The sequence below is a fragment of the Cnephaeus nilssonii genome (genome assembly GCF_951640355.1).
Source record: "Cnephaeus nilssonii genome assembly, chromosome: 22".
Taxonomy (NCBI): Eukaryota; Metazoa; Chordata; class Mammalia; order Chiroptera; family Vespertilionidae; genus Cnephaeus; species Cnephaeus nilssonii.
The window spans coordinates 9937801-9954237 of NC_137093.1; the positions used below are offsets into that span (position 1 = coordinate 9937801).

General features: G+C 42.0%; 1 protein-coding gene across 1 annotated transcript in view; it reads left to right on the plus strand.

Moving 5' to 3' along the window:
* Positions 1-16437, plus strand: part of NAA25 (N-alpha-acetyltransferase 25, NatB auxiliary subunit) — a 61401-nt gene that overhangs the window by 30212 nt on the left and 14752 nt on the right. Inside the window, exons 13-17 of the mRNA XM_079763316.1 lie at positions 718-807; positions 9339-9519; positions 10203-10302; positions 14769-14920; positions 16131-16256. Of these exons, the coding sequence (XP_079619442.1) occupies positions 718-807; positions 9339-9519; positions 10203-10302; positions 14769-14920; positions 16131-16256 (649 nt within the window). The remainder of the gene's footprint in view (positions 1-717; positions 808-9338; positions 9520-10202; positions 10303-14768; positions 14921-16130; positions 16257-16437) is intronic.

Consider the following 16437-nt stretch of genomic DNA (forward strand, 5'->3'; position numbering starts at 1 on the left):
TGTTTTGAATCACTCACAGCATCCTGTTTTAATGAGATTGGCAAAGAGAATATTTTGTCAAGTGGCAAAAGCTTGGAATTTTATTATTATTACTATTTCCTTCCACATTACATTTCTTAAAAATTTAAGTATAGTCGGCACACAGTGTTAAATAAGTTTGGAGTTTAACTAATTATATTGTCCATATTCTTCCCGATCTGGTGAGCTCATATGAATTGCATAGTTTATGATAATTGTCACATTTTCTGCTTATCTTCCTACACAAGTGAACAAAAAGAATGTTGTAAATTGTGAGGTATTTAGAAGTAGACGATCTTCAGATTGCTAGGTGTGATAAAATATCTGATTAGATTATACCAGTATTTCTTTAACAGCATTCTAAAAATTTAGGTGAAGTAATGAGCATAACATTACTTTAGTTATACATGGCCTTGGCTTCTGTGCTTCACCTAAAACCTTTCAAATCTTGCTGCTTTCCCTTTTGGACCATTTTGGATACCACCTCTGTACTGGAACCCTTCTGCTCCAGCTGAGTCTAGTCTCACCATTTGAATCCTTTAGTTCATGGCTTATATTTTCTTTTGGTATTTACCCTTCTTCTTATTTTCTTTCCCCCCTCTTCTTTCCTTCTTCTTACTGTGCCTGCTCTACAAAATTTCTTTGGAGCAGTAATAGTTAAATAAATGTTAAATACAGATGATTTTTTCTCCCCTGTAGGGAAATCCTGTTTGAAAACCGAATTGCAGTTTTCAGACTATTACTGTCTCCTTGCTGTCCATGTGCTTATTGATATATGGAGAGAAACAGGTAAGGAGCAATTGTTTCAGTTTGATATTACTCTTTTTTTTAATTGACTATAAATTCATGGACTAATTACATAATCTAAGAATTTGATTTAATCTTTTAGATTTTTCTTTCTTGCCCTTCTCCAGGGTGCTTCTAGAAGAACCTAAGTCTCCATGTATCCCCTCCCTGCAATCAGGAAAATCTTAAATCAGTGGATATCTGTTCTTTTTAAAAATATGAATAGTGAGTAATGACTATAGAGAACCTATTACAACACCACAATAATTAAAATACAGAGAAACTGATTCAGAGATGGATGTATAGGCCCATGGAATGGAATAGCCCCTTTACTCACTTAAAAAAATTATATATAGGGATGAGGACAAATATGTGATACCTTAATCAATAAAGAAATTTAAGAAAATTATATATAGCAAAATTATCAGTTTCTTTCCATGTTTGCTTTTATACTCTATCTAATTCTAATAAAAAATTAAGACATTTTTTCTTATAAAAAATTACATACAGGAAAATGCACTCTTTGGAATACAGTTCTGGTTAGCCCATTTAAGACAAAAATATAATACATGGTGAAGTATGATTCAGCAAATGGCATTGAGATTGCCTTTTCTTTTTTTAAAAAAATATATTTTCATTGATTTCAGAGAGGAAGGGAGAGGGAGAGAAAGATAGAAACATCAATGATGAGAGAAAATAATTGATTGGCTGCCTCCTGCACGCCCCCTACTGATGATTGAGCCTGCAACCCGGGCATGTGCCCTTGACCAGAATGGAAACAGGGACCCTTCAGTCTGCAGGCCAACACTCTATCCACTGAGCCAAACCAGCTAGGGCTGAGATTGCCTTTTCTTTAGATTGCATCCCCCTAACATTCTCTCTTATTAGCAGGATTTTTAAAAAATATATATCTTTTATTAATTTCAGAGAGGAAGGGAGAAGGGAGAGAGAGAGATAGAAACATCAATGATGAGAGAGAATCATTGATTGGCTGCCTCCTGCATGTCCCCTACTGGGGATCAAGTCCTCAACCTGGGCATGTGCCCTTGACCGGAACTGAACCTGGGACCCTTCAGTCCGCACACTGATGCTCTATCCCCTAAGCCTGTGGTCGGCAAACTGCGGCTCGCGAGCCACATGCGGCTCTTTGGCCCCTTGAGTGTGGCTCTTTCACAAAATACCACGGCCTGGGCAAGTCTATTTTGAAGAAGTGGCGTTAGAAGAAGTTTAAGTTTAAAAAATTTGGCTCTCAAAAGAAATTTCAATCGTTGTACTGTTGGTATTTGGCTCTGTTGACTAATGAGTTTGCCGACCACTGCCCTAAGCCAAACCGGCTAGGACTCTTATTAGCAGTTTTTAGGAAAAAATAACTTTAGATACTTATTGCATGTTATTCACTAGAATAAACTATAGAAGAAACAAAGGTCTGGGGAGGGAGTGGTGTGCAAGACAGACACAACCCCTGTCCTCATGGGTCATTTCACAAAGTACTCAGTTTTGATGTTGTTATCCTCATGCTTAAAATTCTCCAGAGGTGCCCTATTTTCCTGAGGATAAAGGCCAACCTTTTCAGGGTAATTTACAATGCCTTTTTAAAATCCAGCTTCTGCCTGCATCTCCAGATTCTTATGTACGTACAGTCCTGAATCTACTTTTTTTTTTTTTTTTTTTGCTATCACTGAACATCATATTGCCTCTCTTAGAAAAAACTTTCTTTCCTCCTCCCTCTAACTTCTACTCAAACAGTACTTCTGACAAACTGGTTTTGATTTCACCCCCTCCCACACTGGATTTCATGCCTCTTCTGAACTTTTTGTAGGACATTATATGTACCCATATGATACTTGTTACACTGTAGTATACTGCGATTGAAGGTTAAATAATTTTTATTAGAGTATTTGTTATCTGAACCCCAGATTCATGAGGTTGCATAGGGCTTTAAAAGTCACCCTAATGTAAAAATCATTGATGAACTATTTAGCAAATTCGTCCCTGCTCCAATACCTTTCCCCACTTACCTCTAACATGCAGTCTTGCTCATACTGACTATGGCTTTGTTAATTTCTTGTTTTTTGAGCAAAGATATCTGGCCATCTAATAGTAACAGCTAACATTTGTTGGTCATCAGGCGCTTAAAATATTACACATGAATTAGCTAATTTAAATCTCAGAATAATATAGTTAAGGTTATTACAGTTTTATAGATGTGGGAAATACATGGCAGAGAGAAAGAAGTTAGGTAAGTTGTCCAAAGCCATACAGTGCAAGTGCATGGGAAATTGCAGATATTATAAAGATACAAGTTTTTTAAAAATATGTTTTTATTAGTTTGAGAGAGAAAGAGATAGATGAGAGATAGAAACATCAATGATGAGAAAGAATCATTGATTGGCTGCCTCCTGCATGCCCCCTTCTGGGGATCAAACCTACAACCCGGGCATGTGCCCCTGACTGGAATCAAACCCAGGACCCTTCAGTCCGCAGGCTGTGAGCCAAACCAGGGCCAAATTGTTTTTTTTAAAGTCAGCGAAAGTGATGTTGAAGTGCTCCAATCATAGGCATAGTCATTATTCATGGAGGATCTGGTGGAAAATTGAAATTTATAGAAAACTAGTAGCCCGTTTGCACGAAGATTCGTGCAATAGACCTTCATTCACCTGGCTGCCTGCACCAGTTTTCTGCCGGCACCAGGGACCCAGGCTTTGGCTGTGGCCACCGCCTTCTGCCTTCTTTCAGGGTCGGGGCTTGGCCCCGAGCAGTGGCCTTGGGCTCGGCCGCACCCAACATTCCTGCTAAGGATTGCAGGAGCCGACCCCCAGTGGTTTCCTGCGATCGGTGCAGGCTCCCCGCTGGTGCCCAAGGCCTTGGGCTCGGCCGCACCCAGCACCCCTGCTACGGATCTTGGGAGCCGACCCCCTGGTCGTTGCCTGCGATCGGTGCAGGCTCCCCGCTGGTGGCTGGTGCCCAAGGCCGGGAAAGCCTCCGCTCCAGGCTTTCCTGGCTTTGGGCTCGGCCGCACCCAGCGTCCCAGCTATGGATTGTAGGAGCCGAACCCCTGGTCGTTGCCTGCGATCCGTGCAGGCTCCCCGCTGGTGCCCAAGGCCGGAAAAGCCTCTGCCCGAGGCTTTCCCGGCCTTGGGCTCCGCCACACCCCAACGTCCCTGCAACGGTTTCCTGGTGGGCGTGGTTGGCGGGCGTGGCTTGGTTGGTGGGCGTGGCTTTGGCGTAGCGAAGGTGCGGTCAATTTGCATATTTGTCTATTATAAGGTAAGATTGGTAATGATGTTGAAAGAGACTAATTTGAATATTAAAGGATTTAAGACAATTGCTTTAGGAAATTGGTGATGCTCTCAAATGTTTTTGCAAAATGGCATTTCTTTATAGTTATGCTGCAAAAATAAAAGGGTCAGTGAAGGATGTCATTTTCCCCTCAGTTTTATTGAGATGTAATTGATACATTGATTTGACATATGTATAGATTGTGAAATGATTGCCACAATAAGTTTAGTTAACGTCTATCCCACACAGCTATAAAATATTTCTTACTATTAGAACTATTAAGTCTACGCTCTTAGCAACTTTCAAATATACAATACAGTATTAACTATAATTACCATTCTGTACATTATGTCCCCAGAACTTACGTCATTTTGTTATATTATAAAATTTTGTTAGAAAAATTTTGTCCCTCAAAAAGACCTCATCAGTCTTTGATGCTCTTTTTGATTTAATAAGAATTTGTGTAGAGTTGTTATATGCTAAAATTTGCAAAATAAAATGATACATGTTTTCATAATATTTGGTTCAATAGTTCAGAAAGAAGTATGAATTAAACCTTTTTTTTTTTTCTCTTTGAAATTTTGTTTCTATTTTAAAGAGATCTTTAAGAAGATTTGTGTTTTTTTCTGATACTGGTTATCCTTGAGCAACTAGAATTTCTTAACCCTTTGCACTCGCTTGCTTTTTTCTCGATTCCTTTATTCTACTCGGGATTTAATTTTTTAAATACCCCAGATTTTACAAAGCACGGCAGTAGAATAAAAAACTGGAGTTTCTTTTCATACAAACTTATTTATTTGGATTTTTTTATATTTCAAATTATTGATACATTCAATACAATTCGACATACAAGCTGCTACCGATGCTAACCGTGTCGAGTTACACTTGACATCCGAGTGCAAAGGGTTAAAATTTTCTGTTCTCGCCGAAACCGGTTTGGCTCAGTGGATAGAGCGTCGGCCTGCGGACTCAAGGGTCCCAGGTTCGATTCCGGTCAAGGGCATGTACCTTGGTTGCGGGCACATCCCCAGTATGGGGTGTGCAAGAGGCAGCTGGTCGATGTTTCTCTCTCATCGATGTTTCTAACTCTCTATCTCTCTCTCTTCCTCTGTGTAAAAAATCAATTAAAAAAAAATTTTCAGTTCTCTGTAATTGTTCAACTCAATTTTTTCTTATTGGAGTAATTATATATATCCACACTAATAAAAAAGAAAGATCCAAATTGACCATATCTTCATGACACCCACCAGCCAATCAGGAGTGAGTATGCAAATTAACCCGACAAAAAATGACAGGTTAATTTGCATACACAGGCGCTGAGCGTTTGGGGCGGGGCAGGACGCTTGCATTGTCGCCATGGTGACGACGCAGACGTTCCACACAGCCCCATCAGTTCTGGGCCTCTGGGTAGCGTGGGATGGTGGAAAGGCGGCTCTAGCCAGAGTGAAGGTGATGCTGGCAGCCAGGGGAAGGAAGGCCCATTCTTGCACGAATCTTTGTGCATCGGGCCTCTAATATATATATAATTGATTTCAGAGAGGAAGGGAGAGGGAAAGATAGAAACATCAATGATGAAAATCATTGATCGGCTGCCTCCTGCACATCCCCTATTGGGGATCGAGCCCGAAACCCAGGCATGTGCTCTTGACCGGAATCAAATCCGGGATCCTTCAGTCCACAGACCGACGCTGTATCCACTGAGCCAAACCGGCTAGGGCTCAACTCTTTTTTTATTCAGTTTTGAGCCTCTTGAGGTTAGGAACCACCCATGACTCTCATCTTCAGGTAGTATATCTAGTGTTGCTCAAATGTAGGCCAGGTAGCAACATGAGAAAACACAAATAAAAGAGCAGAATGCAAAATTGGATATATGCTATGACTACTACTGTGTAAAGTAATTATAGTTCAGAAGCATTATATTAAAATCCTAATGGTAGCTTAAGTAGATTATGTGTAGTTCGAATAGTTTGGGTAGGATTATACATATTTATCTAGAACTTCAATTTTTTATTATCTTGTTTCTTTTTTCTTGGAAAATAAAGCATATACAATATACTTTTAAAAGCTTAATAGTGAGCCTGGGCCCCGGGTCCGGGCGAGGCCGCGGGCCCCTGGATCCGGGTGAGCCTGGGCCCCGGGTCCGGGCGAGGCCGCGGGCCCCTGGATCCGGGTGAGCCTGGGCCCCGGGTCCGGGCGAGGCCGCGGGCCCCTGGATCCGGGTGAGCCTGGGCCCCGGGTCCGGGCGAGGCCGCGGGCCCCGGGTCCGGGTGAGGCCGCGGGCCCCTGGATCCGGGCGAGGCCGCGGGCCCCGGGTCCGGGTGAGGCCGCGGGCCCCTGGATCCGGGTGAGCCTGGGCCCCGGGTCCGGGTGAGGCCGCGGGCCCCTGGATCCGGGTGAGCCTGGGCCCCGGGTCCGGGTGAGGCCGCGGGCCCCTGGATCCGGGTGAGCCTGGGCCCCGGGTCCGGGTGAGGCCGCGGGCCCCTGGATCCGGGTGAGCCTGGCCCCGGGTCCGGGTGAGGCCGCGGGCCCCTGGATCCGGGTGAGCCTGGGTCCCGGGTCCGGGTGAGGCCGCGGGCCCCTGGATCCGGGTGAGCCTGGGTCCCGGGTCCGGGTGAGGCCGCGGGCCCCGGGATCCGGGTGAGCCTGGATCCCGGGTCCGGGTGAGGCCGCGGGCCCCTGGATCCGGGTGAGCCTGGGTCCCGGGTCCGGGTGAGGCCGCGGGCCCCTGGATCCGGGTGAGCCTGGGTCCCGGGTCCGGGTGAAGCCGTGCCCCCCCTGGGTCCGGCCGAGACCAAACCAGAGGGAGTCGGACCTGCATTATCACCATTTGTCCACCATCCAGAGCTGAGGGGTCAGTGCCGACATGTACTTATAAGGAACTGGTGGACATTGATATTGGGTCTCAAAAGAACTGTTGGTCCAGAAAGAAACTCACTACAGACTGATTTTTTGCCTGTCAGCATAACTATTATTGCCCGTCGCACATTCAATTCTTATAAGTACATCTCTAGTGACACATGATTTCGCTCATCTAGGGGAAATGATGAACAACATGGACTGATGAACAAGAACAGAACCAGAAACAAGGAGGCACCGATCAGACTATCGGGCCTCAGAGGGAGGATAGGGGAGGGTGGGGGGAGAAGGGAGAGATCAACCAAAGGTCTTGTGTGCATGCATAAGAGCCTAACCAATGGTTAAGTTCAACAGGGGGTTGGGGCATCCATGGGGAGGGGTGTGGGATGGGAATGGGGGGATGAGGACAAATATGTGACACCTTAATCAATAAAGAAATTAAAAAAAAAAAAAAGTAATACCTTTAACACATAAAAAAAAAAAAATGCTTAATAGATAGAGCTTTTACTTTAGCTGTTTTTTTGTTTTGTTTGTTGTTTTCCTTATTATAAAATTAGCATATAAAAATTTTGGAAAGCAATTCTTTTTAATCTCACTTTTCCTGCTCCCACAGGCAGTCTTAAGATTTTGCACGTTTCCTTTTTTCTTCCTCTGCATATTTTTTAGACTGGAGATGAACTCTTCATGCTAATTTGAATTTTCTGTATGTGTTTTACTGATAATTATTACAAAAGTATTTACCCTTGTTATTAAAAACTCTTCATAAGACCTGGCTGGTTTGGCTCAGTGGATAGAGCGTCGGCCTGCGGACTGAAGGGTCCCGGGTTCAATTCTAGTCAAGGGCATGTACCTTGGTTGCAGGCACATCCCCTGTGGGAGGTGTGCAGGAGGCAGCCGATTGATGTTTCTCTCCCATCGATGTTTCTAACTCTCTATCCCTCTCCCTTTCTCTCTGTAAAAAATCAATAAAATATATTTAAAAAAACAAAACAAAAAAAAAAAACCTCTTTGTTAACATCAAATGGCTGTATGATGTTTCCATGGGTGGGTGTTACTGTAATTTATTCAATCACCCCCATTTATTAGTACAATGAATATATATATATTTTAATATATTTTATTGATTTTTTACAGAGAGGAAGAGAGAGGGATAGAGAGTTAGAAACATCGATGAGAGAGAAACATCTATCAGCTGCCTCCTGCACACCCCCTACTGGGGATGTGCCCACAACCAAGGTACATGCCCTTGACCGGAATTGAACCTGGGACCTTTCAGTCCGCAGGCCGACGCTCTATCCACCGAGCCAAACCGGTTTCGGCTGAATATTTTTGTAAATAAAGCTTTATCTGCATTTCATGTTATTTCTTTAGATAGATTCTTTTTTAAAAAAATATATTTTTATTGATTTCAGAGAGAAAAGGAGAGGGAGAGAGAAATAGAAACATCAATGATGAGAGAGAACATTGATTGGCTACCTCCTGCACCCAACTCTGGGGATCGAGTCTGCAACCTGGGCATGTGCCCTGGCTGGGAAACGAACTGTGACCTCTTGGTTCATAGTTGGACGCTCAACCACTGAGCCATGCAGGCTGGGCTAGGTAGATTTTTTTAAATTTATTTTTTAAAAGGATTCCTCTTCTTTTTTAAAAATATATTTTTATTGATTTCAGAGAGGAAGAGAGAGGGAGAGAGAGATAGAAACATCAATGATAAGAGAGAATCATTGATCAGCTGTCTCCTGCACGGCCCCTGCTGGGGATCGAGCCAGCAACCCGGGTATGTGCCCTTGACAGGAACCGAACCTGGGACCCTTCAGTCCGCAGGCTGACACTCTATCCACTGAGCCAAACTGGCCAGGGCTAGGTAGATTCTTAAAAGAGAATTTATTTAATCTTTAATACTATAGTTACATGTGAGCTGAGTTTTGGTGGCTCAAAATGTGCATCACTTTATTTTGATTATGAATGAGCAGTTTTTTTTCAAATATTATTTGATATCCTATTGGTAGAGTTACATATACAAGAAAAAAAATGACGTTTAGAGAAAGCATCTGGGTCTTGTAGAGAAAATCCTGAACTGGAAAGGTTGGTGACACCAGTCCTCCTTCAAAGTTCGTCTCTTCTCGGAATCTAGGATTCTCTGAGATTCCATAACTTCCCTATATAAGACCTGGCAGCTTAAAGTTTGGGTCAATTTTATAGAAGCATATTTAAGAATTGAGGTAACTATTCAGGGAAGTCCCCTGTTTTGCTTACAGGTGTGTATCTAAAATGTATTCTCTGCCATCTAAACTCATTCTTAAGATAATTAGGGGAGGTGATGATGTAAGTTTTTGTTTTTGAGAACCCTATATTTGCTGTCAAGATCTGTGGGTAATGCTATTATATTTTGGTTCTAGGTGACGAGACTGCTGTGTGGCAGGCCCTGACTTTGCTGGAAGAGGGATTAATCCATAGCCCTTCCAATGCTCAATTCAAATTGCTGCTTGTTCGAATCTACTGTATGCTGGGAGCATTTGAACCTGTGTTGGATCTGTACTCCAGCCTTGATGCTAAGCATATCCAGCATGATACCATTGGGTTGGTAGTATATACTCTGAATAATGAGCAGTCAGCTACACCAGTGTGGGGCTCTGATACATGAAACTTGAACATTTTGATTTTAGCAGTAAAGTTGTTCCTGGTATTAAGCTTTTTAGATGAAATAATCACGTATCATGACCCATTGTAAGAATTTATATTTGCCAGAATTTTGTAGTAATGTTAAATATTGCAGTTTAGAAATGATAAGAAAGTTTTCCTCCGAGACAACGCATGGCTATATACTTTGAACCCTTTTTCTTAGCATACATGGTTTTGAAGTCTTTACTTTTGGCTTGGATTTGAGGTTGACACCTGTACTTCATTTGTTGTCCTCAGAGATTCTTTGAATTTGCGTTGGAACTATTCTTTGTGATGAATTGGGGTATTTTCTCTATTCCCTGTAGACCTGTTTTAGGAAGACAGCATTCTGTTCTTTCATAATCTGCGCTCCATTGATTATATGAGTATAAGAAAGCATGGCATTGAACTTAGAGCTTCCCCAAAACTGAATTAACTTTGTTCTTTTTAAAAATTTGATTTGGTAAATTAGATTTCTGTTGCAAGATGTTTTAAATTTTCCATATGCTTAATATTTCTCTGCCAAAATAATTTGAAGTATAGTATATGATATTATAGGTGGGTAAGCATAACATGTTTTTTTCTCTTTGCTTCCGATCTAGTTATCTTTTGACCCGATACGCTGAATCCCTAGGTCAGTATGCTGCTGCATCCCAATCCTGTAACTTCGCACTCAGGTTTTTCCACTCCAACCAGAAAGATGTAAGTGAAAAAAAAAAAAAATTTTTTTTTTTATCGTCTTGCCTGCTGAATGCACATGATTCAGAGAGCATCTTCCCTGTGTCACAGGTACACTTGTTAGGGTGTACCTTGCTGTATTTGCAAGTGCCTGTATGACCTAGCTTACTGGCCAAGGCTGATAGGTATAGGTGAAGTTATTTGTGGTTGATAGAACGGGCTTGTTTAATAGGATCCATACAAAGGTGTTAAAACTGGGTATTAACAGAATAGGAAGTTTTATGCTCTTAGGTCGGTCTTTTAATCTCTTAGAGATTTTTTCCAAGGGCATGAGATGCCGTGTAAGATTCTGCGATAGCAGCTGCGCTCGGTTACCTTGATTTATTTCTGAAGTCTATAACCACTGTGCTCTTTGTCAACAGCAAATGCACTTACGTTTTCTTAGAATGATAAAATTGACCAATTGAAGGTCATTTCATCAATGAATAAGATAGAGCTTTTATGTGCCATAATGAAAGGATGGGATTTGCACCATATTTTTCATTGCAAGCAGACCTGGTCTCCACTTGTCAGTTAAGCAGTCGTTTTTGTGGAAAAGCCATATGTATGGTCTCTACTCAGTCGACCAACTATGCAAAACTACCCAGGAACATGTGTGAAGATAAGGCATGTCTTCTAGGATGGTCACTGCCAACTTGGTTCACATGTGCTTCCAAGACTCATCGCCTGGAATTGGGCCATTCCAGATATCTGCCCATAGCTCTCCATTTTCTTCTCTAATAGCAACCAAGAAACTGGGCCAGGAAGCTGGTTTCTGGGGTTCTTCATGACAAACACTCATGAGGATTTAAAAAAAAGTGTTTTGTAACTATAACAGCTTTGGCTAATCTATCTGTTAGAGCCAGGGCAGGGCAGAAGCATTCCTGAACACTAAAATATAGGTTTGTTGTTCTCAGCTTGTAATAATTATGTCCTGACAAGTTTCAGGGCATGGCCTGAAGGACTGGTGTTCTTCATTTATTGGCTTTTGAGCCCTATTTTCCTCCCCTTTGACCTCTCCCCCCCACAGTGGTTGGTATCTCTGTTCAGATTCCATTTTGTGCCATAGCTCCTGACCAGGGAGAGAGGGAAGTAGTCATCAGCATTTGAACATATTGCTCAGAAGGTGCTGGCCTGGCTTAGAGGTCAGGGAGTATCTCTTGGACCTTGGATTTCTAAAGTTTCTTAGCACAAATGGGCAGTTATAAATCTCTTGAGTTTTCACTGTGCATTCAATTATCTGTGCTTTGCCTTCTGTTTTCAAGTAGTTTTACTAACACAAAAGAAAAAACTGTGTTCCTTAAATCTCATTCTAGCTCTCATTTCCATATTTTAAGGAAGAGGTTAATTAAACATTTGATTTACTGAAGAATTCTTTTCAAAGTTTTGTTTCTCAGATAGATTTGAAGTGGGAGTTGGGGTAATAAGGGGTTAATTCAAGCCTGGTGGCTGGTTTTACTTGTTTCCAGTCATTTAACATTCTTAAAGAGCCATGTTGTTCATGACTTGGCCAACAAAGGTACATTATTTACGCTATAGTTAAGCTTTAATTATTCCCCCACAAAAATTGTGTCTGAAGAGTTGTTTTTAATACACACACCAAATAAAAGTATTGTAGTAGGGAAAGGAGATCCCCAGGAGTGATTAGAGAGGACATGTTGTCCTCAGTGGCTTTTTGTATTTTTGGTGTTTTGCTGATGGCTGTATGTGGCAGGAGTGACAATTCATCTCAATGCTTGTGATGCTGAACCTGATAAAATTATAGTTTTATTGATCTGGAACTAGGATGTTCTACTTGACACATTCGTTTTTATTACTACTAACTGGGAAGACAGAACTTACTTAATCATAGATAATCTTTGGGGATTCTGGAGGCAAAAGCAAACACAATATAGCAAGGAAAACACACCTTAAACCTTAGTGCTTAACCCCAGTCCCAAAATATGAAAACGGAGACTGGTGTGGATGTTTCTTGTAGGAATTTGAGGCTGAGAAAGATTATGGTTGTAGTGTTGGTACTATATGTGTTAAATCTTCTGGTGTAGTATTAGAAATATCTCTCTGGAAACAAAAACTCTACGCTCTATATCTTTTTTTCTTGGTAGTTTTTAGTGTCTCCATTTGGTGTTTCTTTGAGTGACTGATGTATTTCAATTCCCAACTAGCTCTTTGAAAGAACACTTTTACTCCTAAATGGAAAGTCTAGTTTTCTGCTTTTTAAGGCTTTGGGCTGTGGAATCGAAAGTTATATTTGGAAGGTCTGCACAGGAATTTTCTCTCTGAGAAGGTCATTGTCTGCTGTCATCATTACTTGGGAATAGATTTTTACAATGTGAGAATTAGTGCTAGATTTTCATATCTTCAAAAGTTACTTAGTATATATTTATACTTTAAAAATTTCCCTTTAAAAGTCTTTATTTTAGGTATCCATAGATATTATTATTCAGGGGTTTGATGTCCATGTATTATGCAAATTTTTAGTGACCAGGGTTCATTTCAGGAATCCAAATGGGATCTAAATAGCTTCAATGGTTCATACATGAATAGGCATAGGTACGGACAACATTCTCTGATATTTAGAAGGCTTTAAAGTGCCGGTGGCTTCCAGTTTTGCCTGCAGTTCTCATAGGGGGTGTTTCTTCAAATTGTAGTCCTTTCCCAGCTTTTGTCCTATTGGTAGCTGCTCGAGCCCTTTCCTAGTTCTGCAGTGACAGTTTACCAGGGCATTAAAGGAGGACTATCGTCAAAAGAGCAACCAGAGAACTACAGTTACCTTCTCAGTTTGTTAAAGGACTACATTCCTTCTTTGTTGCCCCCATTTTCTCTTTCTAAAGCTGTTGTTTTTTTCTAAAGTGGTAGTCCATGAACCACTTCAAATTAAAACTGCTTCTACACTCAGTAAGGCTGGGTTCTTTCTTTTAAACATATCATATTTTGGATTTGTAATTGATAAATTTGATTGGAATCACCAAAGTCAGATTTTATCCTGATTAATTTCTGGATCATATGTTCCTGACCAGCTGTTTTTTTTCAACTTCTAAGTTCCTATTGCAAGGGCAGCTGGCAAACCTTGCTATGTTTTCCAAGCCAAGGGGCCATCGGATAGGCATATGTGTTTAAAGTGTCCTGGCCTCTTCTTATAGGGCCTATCACTGTCCTTTAATCAGGCTAGAAGGTACACTTGAGCTTTTTCAGATAGTCCTTCTTTAAACCTGCAGGATCACAAGTAATCTTTTTAATTTTCTTGTGTCCGTCCGTCTTTAATTTCTCCAGATACTGCAGGCAAACAGCTCGCCGAGGTGTCCCATGGGGGTTTAAAAGCCGCATCGAATGCAGTTGAATTAGCGCCCGTGGCGCAATCCCGCGGCCTGAAATGAACCCTGCGAGGCTGTGTATCAGAGGGTATGTTGTTAACTATTGGCCTATTTTCCTATTGGGCAGATAATTGGAACATTATGGAGATGGGGGTAAAGCTGATTGAGGTTATGCCAAAAAGACTGGAAAGGATCTAGAAAGGATTTTTTAGGGCAGACATCAGCTTTGAACTTCACACTTTCCTTGGTCCAAAGGGGTGCCCTCCTGACTTCTAACCCTGATGGCATAGGTCCACCTATGAAATGTTCTTCCCTGAGATTTTGTTCTGTTGTGCCAGAATTTCTGTTGAGAATTCTTTATCTTGCCTCTGTTTACAATGTTTCATCTGTAAATGTGTATTAATCTAAATTAAAGCAGATGTGGTGAGTGTTGCCTTTACTTACTTGTTTATGGAATTTTCCAGCAGAAGTCTTAGGTAGTTTCGATGGACAAGTAGCCTGGTTCTTGAAGTCTTTCTGTTCTCAGAACAGATTATGACATGAGTTTTTATAGGTCTTTCGTTTTGCGCCTTATTTCTATCCTGATATAATATATGCCCTATGTATGTGATACTGTATTTAGAAATAAACAAAACCGAGCAGCAGCCTTTTTTTCTGAAGGAGAGTGATTTTTTTTGGGTGGTGGTGGTGTTGGTAGGGTGGTTATATTATTTTAGTGTTTTGGAACCTTTGTATAAAACAGTTTATCTTAGATGCAGAAAAACATGGAGTAATATCCCTTCCACAATGGCACAAACCAAATTTTTGACTGATGTGGTGTAACAAACCTCCAGTCCTGTTGAATTGAAAGACAAAACTGCAAAGAAAAAGTTTGTGTGGTGGCAGCAGCAGCTGGGTATTACCAGTGGTAATAGTAATAAAGAAGACATTTGACTCTGGTATAGGAAAGAAGGAAAATGATGTTTTAAAAAGCCGATAATCTACTTGGTGATCAAGGCCTTTAAAGATTAGATTCAACATCTTACTTAATTTTAGTTTGAGGGTTTGTTGTTGCTTTTTTAATTTTGGCTGGGAATGTTTGACTTCATTGTCTGACCTGTGAAATATTTATACCAAGGTAATGTTTTTCCTTCCCAGACCTCAGAATATATTATTCAAGCTTACAAATATGGTGCATTTGAGAAGATCCCAGAGTTTATCGCTTTTAGGAACAGGCTGAATAATTCTCTTCATTTTGCACAAGTCCGTACTGAACGGATGTTGTTAGACCTTCTACTTGAAGCAAATATGTAAGTACTAGAGGCCTGGTGCATGAACTTGTGTATGAGTGGGGTTCCTTGGGGTGGCCTGTGGGGATCGGGCCCCAGCTAGCGCCCCCAGCACTGCAGCCCCATCTGGCACCCTGCTGTGGCCTGGCACCGCCCCCTTACCTGCTCCACCATCCCGCCTTGGGGGCAATTGATCGGGACCAGGCACCTTGCCCAACTCCTTCAGCGCCTGGAAGCCGGGCGGCGGCCCCGCTGCTGTCTGCAGGGTGGTCAGTGGGGTGATTGGCGGGGCGATTGGGCCCCTGCTTGCACCTGCCTTGGCCTGGCACCACCCACTCACCTGTTCCACCATCCTGCTGTGGTCTTGCTCTTATCAGGGCTGGCAGCACCTCCACTCCCGCCCACTGCCAGCACTGCATCACCGACGCCTGCCATGTTCCACTCTGCCCCCTGGTGGTCAGAGCATGTCATAGCAAGCAGTCTAACTCCTGTTTGAATAATTTGCATATTAGGCTTTTATTATATAGGATTGCATAAGAGCTAAAAAGGAAATAAGGGATAAGAGCAAATGCTGAGAGCCTTTAATGGGCTCATGGGTGACATTAGCAAGTTTAAACTAAGGAAAAATGGGGGGAAAATGAGTAAATAGGAGGGGGTGCAGGAAAGAAAGGGGAAGAGAACTTGATATATGTCATGGGAATGAGAGAGTACTGCCAGATTCCATATAGAAGCCAGCTAGGCTCTGGGCAATATTGTGTTTATAAGGATCCCTGCACACATGGGATTTCAGGAATCTACTTTGTTTTGGTTGGGCTTCCAGACTGAGGCTGGCCTGATCTGTTCTTGGTTCTCTTTCACCTTCTATGAGCCTTTACTACTACTACTTTTATTTTTAAAATATATTTTTATCGACTTCAGAGAGGGAAGGAGAGTGAGAGATAGAAACATCAATGAGAGAGAATCATTGATTGGCTGCCTCCTGCATGCCCCCTACTGGGGATTGAGCCCAAAACCCGGGCATATGCTCTTGACCGGAATCGAACCCAGGACTCTTCAGTCCGCAGGCTGATGCTATATCCACTGAGCCAAATGAGGTAGGGCAAGCCTTTACTTCTTAATAGTAAACCCTCTCTTCCTCCCTTCCTTTCTAATAAAACAGAGTCCTAGTGAATACGTTTTTATGGCTGGTTTACAACTTAAATAATACATAAATATATTTTCTGTATCACAGATCAATCAGCTTAGCAGAAAGTATAAAGTCAATGAATCTTCGGCCAGAAGAAGACGACATTCCATGGGAAGCCTTGCGGGACAACAGAGACTTAAATGTTTTCTTCAGCTGGGATCCAAAAGATAGGTAACTGGAAGTACACCCCAAGCAATTTAAAGAATTAGAATGAATCTAAGAATTGGGTTTTTTTAAACCTTTTTACACAAATATAATAACACTAGAGGCCCGGTGCATGAAATTCGTACACTGGGGGTGGGGGTGGGGGTGGGTTCCCGGGGCTCCCCTCAGCCCGGCCTGCACCCTCTCA